At 60.4% G+C, this 6,000-nt stretch overlaps 1 protein-coding gene across 1 annotated transcript; it reads right to left on the bottom strand.

The window, feature by feature from the left end:
• Nucleotides 1-2,301: 2,301 nt before the first annotated feature.
• Nucleotides 2,302-3,070, bottom strand: LOC133625297 (feather keratin 1-like). Its single transcript, XM_061994924.1, has 2 exons — nucleotides 2,944-3,070; nucleotides 2,302-2,618 (listed from the first exon to the last, which is right to left on the bottom strand). The coding sequence occupies exons 1-2, from the start codon at nucleotides 3,068-3,070 to the stop codon at nucleotides 2,302-2,304; spliced, it is 444 nt and encodes a 147-aa protein (XP_061850908.1).
• Nucleotides 3,071-6,000: the final 2,930 nt, after the last annotated feature.

Below are 6,000 nucleotides of genomic sequence, written 5' to 3'. Positions count from 1 at the left end.
GCCCCAGCACAGAACCGTGTTGTCACCGAAGGGTGCAACGGTTTGGGTGGGAAGAGGCCTTTGAAGATCATCCAATCCAACCCTCCTGCCAGAGGCAGGGATATCTGTCACTAGATCACGTTATTCAAATTGCTGGCAAATCTGATCCCTCAGCCTTCCTTCATGACAAGGCTGATGCATCCCTACCGTCATTTTTGTAGCCCTTCTCTGGAGCTGCTACAACAGGTCCCCGTCTTTTTTTTCGGATGGGGGTCCCAGGGAGGAAACGTTGCTCCAGCTGCAGCCCCAAGGAGAGCTGAGAAACTTTCCCCTGCAACACCCTCCACAACCACCCCTGACCAAGGGATGATTTTTCCAGCAGCTGCCACCCAGGGTCCGGCCACCTCAGGCCGTGGGTCGCTGTCACTTCAGCCAAAGGCATCCCTTGTCACGCCAGCATCACACCAGAGTCCCAGATGGGAAGAGGGAGGTGCGTTCCCAGACCCTCTCCACGAGACAGCTCCCGCGGCATAGTATGGGCAGCAATGCCAGGCCACAGCACGTAGCCATTGCTTCCATTAACACCTTCAAAAGAGCAGACACAGAGGGAAGCAGTTCAGCCACCAGAGCCCCTGACCTGCACAGGCGCCTGCTAACAAGTAACTGCTACACAGCCCCTGCATGCTCAGCTCAAAACTGCCAGCGTCTCCAGCCCCACGGGAGCTCAGAAGAACGAGGACAGCTTTCTTAGGAGCACAGTAAGAACAACGGTTACGCTTGGAACAAGACGCTGTCGCACACGCACGTCAAAGGCAGAACCCTGGGCAGGACTAACGGGAAGCAGAGTCGAGAGCCTGCGACCAAGCCTGGCCCGTGTCTGCCAAACCACGCAGAACCGAGCTGGAAGGTAGGTGCAGCAGGGGGAGAGGGCGACCACCGACGCATGGAGGACCACCAGGAACCACCAAAGACCCTCTGAGAGCACGCGTAGGAGACATTTGCAACGATGCAGCAACGTGGGAACTGTGTGCAAGTTACTAACCAACCCTTATCAATGGCAGCGTACGACCTTGTAACTTTGGTGCACAAAGACAGGGCGGAAACCTGTGTCGGGTGCGCTTGGCCTGTGCCACTACCACCGAGCAGCTGGGACGGCGCCAACCGGAATCCATCAGCGGCGTCTCTGCCGAGGGCGTGACTCTGGGCGAGCTGCAGCAACACAGCGTTCGGACAACACCAAAAAGGCAGCGGGGAGCTGGCGTTTGCTGCCTGCCAAGCGCTCCCCCGGACACTCTATCGCTACCCCTCCTCAACGTGAAAGAGGGGGAAAAAGAAGGTGACAGCCTCGTGGGTCGAGGTAAAGACGGCCGAACGAGGGAAAGAAAGCAAAGCGCGCGCGGAAGCACGGCACAGAGACTTCTTCTGTGCCTCCCACCAGCAGTCCGTGAGCATCCCCTCCTGGGAAGCAGAGTCACGGGACCTTTTACAGTTCCTTCGGAAGACAAGCAGCTCAAGAAGGAGTGCCCCCCAGTCCCCCACCTCCTCCTTCCCCTTAGCATTTATGGCCGACCACGGTGTCGTACGGTACGGAAGAAGCTTTTGGTCAGCCTGGGTCAGCCGTCCAGGCCGTGTCCTCAGTTGGGCTGCTGCGCGGGCACCGCCAGGCAAAAGCCAGAACACGAATGTCTTCTCAACAGCATTCGAGCTACAACCAGAAAGAAGCAGCAGGAGGGCAAATGCAGTGAGGCCTACCTCCACCCCAGGTAGGCTCGTTACGATATTGCCGCCACTCGCTGCACAACCGTCCTGAACAACCTCCGCTCAAAACCATCCCTGGGCAACGTCTCTTGGCCCGGGCAACGGGGGAGAGCGTCTGCAGGGGAAAGGATGACGCAGAGGCGTGAGCTTGGCATGCAGCAGAACTTTAATGAGTCCAAGAGTGGAGATCGAGGTTGCTCCGAGTGGATAAGCCGGTGCAGGGAGCACCGTGGCTGTGGCAGACAATCCGGCCGCTGCCCACCTGCCCACCCCAGAGAGGGAGCAGGACCAGCAGCCTTCCCTTCCCTAGGCTGGCTTTGTGGGGCTCACAGCCCAGGGCAGCACAAGAGAGCAAGGGCATGGGAGGGAAAGGAGAGAGGGGAAGAGGGTAAAGGCAGGCACGGGCCGTGCTCTCCGAGAGCCCAGGCTGGCCCCGTCCTTCTGCTGGGGCGGCTGGGGTCGCTCAGCCCCTCTTGCAAGCAACAAGCCGATGCTCCGTTCCCCGGCCCGGGACCATCCTGTGGCTCCCTGAGGCCTTTCCCAGGGCCATCGGCGGCAGCAGCTTTAGCAGGGGAGGATCCTCCTGCCGCACAGGCCGCTGCCAAAGCCGGAGAGGCCAAAGCCCCCGGAGGAGATGGGCACTCCCTGGCTGCTGAGGATGCTGCCAACGGCGGCGGAGGTGGAGGAGCCCACGGCGGTGTTCTGCGGGAAGGAGCTGAGGATGGGGCCGGGCAGGGTGACCACCACGGGGGAGGGCTGGATGACGACGGTGGAGTCCTGGCACTGCCTGACACAGGGCTCGTTGCAGCTGTTGGCCAGCGGGGTCGGGCCGCAGGGCTGGCACGAGCTGTAGCAGGACATGGCTGCGGGACGGAGGTGACCTGGAGGGAAACAGGGCCCCGGCGGGAAGAAAGAAAGCAGGTGGGGTGAGTAAGGAGCGGCCCGTCAGCCTCCGTAAGGAAGACCCTTTCCTTCCCACAGCTCAACAGAGTGTGGCCAAGACCAGCCGTGCCCACAGAGCTCCCAGCCCAGCCCACGGTTCAGCGGACACCTCAGCCCAGACCAAAACCTCCCCATCTCGCACGCTCCCTCTCCCACGGCCAGCAGCCTCAGGACGCAGCAGAGGGGGAAAAGGCAGCTGTGTGCTGGGAAATCCCAGAGGAGTCAGGACTGACAGGACGAGGAAGACAAGCAAGGGGATCGCACTCACCTTGTTCCCAAGGAGATGGAGGCGAGAGGAGCGGATGAGAGAGTGAGGACAAGGGCCCACTTTTATACTGCTCCTGCACCGCCCCAGGCCCACAGTCACCGCACACGGGCAGTAATTATCCATCAGAGTCACCTCCAAAGCAAAACACCCGTCCCACTTGTGTTTTGGTTTCCCTCAATGCCGCCATTTCATTTCCTCATTTCTGACAGCACCATGAAGCCTCGGAGGCTCTTTTTGAAGTACTGGGAAGAAGTGGCTCCGAGGGGTCTGGACAAAGGAAAGACATGGGCCCGGGTCCTGTTTTGCAGCCTGACCCTCATGACACACCAAGGCCTGGACATTCTTCCAAAGCAAGCCGACTCCTGCCAGCCCCCTGAGCTGGAAGAAGGCCACGCCGAGGGCCGTGGCCGCCGCGTCTCTCTGCAGCTGTGTCTGGGCACGGCCCAGGGCTCAGACACGGCTTTCCCCGGGGAAGGGATGGAGCTGCCCTGGCTGCAGGGAAATGCAGACCTTCGGAGGACCTTGGGAGGACGCGGGCCTGCAGAGAGCACGCTCCTGGCTTGGCCTCACGCCAGAAGGCTGACACACGGCCCATCCAAAATAGAGTCTCCGTGGGCAGGGAGAGGCTATCCCAGGAAGCTTGCCTGCTACAGGTATTCCCTGGCTGTCCTGGGACACGTCCCAGCTGCCTCCATGTCTGCAGGGCAGGGAAGTGCTTCGCCTCTTTGAAGTGCCGCTTTTGTACACAGAGGGCCCTGCTGAGCGCATCCCCTCCCTGAGCACCCTCGGGCACTCGGCACTGCAGGGTCCTGACAGCCCCCAGACAGTGGGCAGCTGGGGGAAATTTCTTTGCCTCCTCAGTGGTGATGGGCTTTTCTCCGGTCTGCGGATGCCTTTCGGGCACTGGAAAGGAGACCTACCTAACCCTAGCGCTGAGAGAAGACGTGTTCCCCGGGACCAGGGATGAGCCCCGACTGGTTGGGAGATGGTTTCAGCAGTTCTTTCTTTCTCTCCACGGAGCCCTCGGGAGAGCTGCTCACCACAGCCTGGTCTCTTTGGCCAGGAAGATGAGGCCTGGCTGTTCATTCCCTTCAGCCCCCCCGCCAGTCCTCTTCCCCAGCCTGGATTTCCTCAGTCAGTCTCTAAAGATTCTTTGAGCGGGCAGCGCCACAAGCCTTGGTTAGATGGGGCAAACACCGTTTGCTGCACTACATCACTCTCTGCAGCCAGGCACATCGGCAACGAAGGCCACGAGGCTCACCAGGACCGCTTTCCCCTCCAAAAGTCCGTGCTGGCCGTTCACAGGCACCCTCTTGTCCTTTCACCCGCTGAAAGGCTTTCCAGGACCATTTGCTCCATTACCCGCAAAGGGGTCGCAGTGAGGCGTTCCCCACCTCCTCCGGCGACCCCTTCCTGCAGACACGAGGCCCACCGCCTTCCTCCCAGTCCCCAGGCGCACGCCCTGATGCCCCCACTTCCGAGGGGAGTTGAGAGCGGCCTTGTCGTGACACCAACCGCCTCCCCCGGGTGCATGGCCTCAGGCCGCTTGCACTCACCTGGGCCTCTTCCTGCAAAGGGAGTTGGAAACAACGGCCCCTCACAAGCCAACATCCCTTGCCTCTATGGGACCCCGCCATCACTTTGGAGGCACCTTCTGCCTGCACGGATACAGTCCTGCCTGAGAAATCCTGGGGCCTCTCATCCCAGCACATGAAAGGAGCCTGCATTGCAGACCAAGCATGTCGCAGATGAGGAAATGAAATGGCAGCAGTGATGGAAACCACAAAACAACCTGAGCCATCGGGACGGGCATTTTGCTTTGCAGGTGACTCTGTTGGATAATTACTGCCCGTGTGCGGTGACTGTGCGCCTGGGGCGGTGCAGGAGCGGTATAAAAGTGGGCCCTTGTCCTCACTCTCTCATCCACTCCTCTCGCCTCCATCTCCTTGCCAGCAAGGTGAGTCTGAAGCTCTTTATGCTCCTTCTTCTGTTTCTCTTCCCTCTCGTCCCCCTGTGGCATATCCCAGCACACACCTGCGCCTCGGTCCTCCACTTGCTTTTGGGGCCGCTTGTCATGCGAGAGGGAAGGAGGCGGAAGGCGTGACACGAAGGTGTCTCCTGACCTACGGGTCAGTAGGAATCTCCCTGGGCTTTGTTCCTCTTTGCAGGGCTCTTTTGGAATGTGGGGAAGGAGATGCCCGTGGGCTTCCCTACAACACCTACAGCCCTTGTCACCATCTCATGGCTTTGATGCAGCGAGACGGGTAGCCGGGCTGCTCCTTACTCACCCCACCTGCTTTCTTTCTCCCCCCCCACCCCGCCCTGTTTCCCTCCAGGTCACCTCCGTCCCGCAGCCATGTCCTGCTACAGCTCGTGCCAGCCCTGCGGCCCGACCCCGCTGGCCAACAGCTGCAACGAGCCCTGTGTCAGGCAGTGCCAGGACTCCACCGTCGTCATCCAGCCCTCCCCCGTGGTGGTCACCCTGCCCGGCCCCATCCTCAGCTCCTTCCCGCAGAACACCGCCGTGGGCTCCTCCACCTCCGCCGCCGTTGGCAGCATCCTCAGCAGCCAGGGAGTGCCCATCTCCTCCGGGGGCTTTGGCCTCTCCGGCTTTGGCAGCGGCCTGTGCGGCAGGAGGATCCTCCCCTGCTAAAGCTGCTCCAGCACTGGGGCCTCCACTCACACAACCCCCTTTTCCCCTTTTGAATCATTAAAGTTCTGCTGCATTGCATCCCATGCCTCTGTGTAGTCCTGGCTCTTGCAGATGCTCCTCCCAGCTGCCCACGCAGAGACAAGTTGCTCAGGGCTGCTCTGCGTGGGGCTTCTTGACCATGTTTTTGTCGGGATGGGCAACACACGCTCGCACTGACTGTGTGTCGTTACGCATCCCGCGACCCTCTAGTTTCTCTCCTTTTCGGCCTTTTTGGGTGCGTACAGAGTCACCCGACGCAGTCCGGTGACTGCCAGCCCCTTGGCCGTCAAAACCTCGTCTTTTTTCCGTTTGGTTTTTTTTTTTTTTTTTCCCCTCATTAAGCTCAACGTTTGACCAAGGG

The sequence above is a fragment of the Colius striatus genome, chromosome 4 (genome assembly GCF_028858725.1).
Source record: "Colius striatus isolate bColStr4 chromosome 4, bColStr4.1.hap1, whole genome shotgun sequence".
Lineage (NCBI taxonomy): Eukaryota > Metazoa > Chordata > Aves > Coliiformes > Coliidae > Colius > Colius striatus.
The sequence above is the reverse complement of the archived record's forward strand: the minus strand, read 5'-3'. Positions and strand labels throughout refer to the sequence as shown.

What these genes read in the sequence shown, in the direction of transcription:
- LOC133625297 (XM_061994924.1), bottom strand. Translation starts at nt 3,070, where the DNA reads ATGGATAATTACTGCCCGTGTGCGGTGACTGTGGGCCTGGGGCGGTGC. An exon ending in TCTCCTTGGGAACAAGGTGA is followed by an intron (nt 2,619 to 2,943) that starts GTGCGATCCCCT and finishes GTTTCCCTCCAG; the next exon opens with GTCACCTCCGTCCCGCAGCC.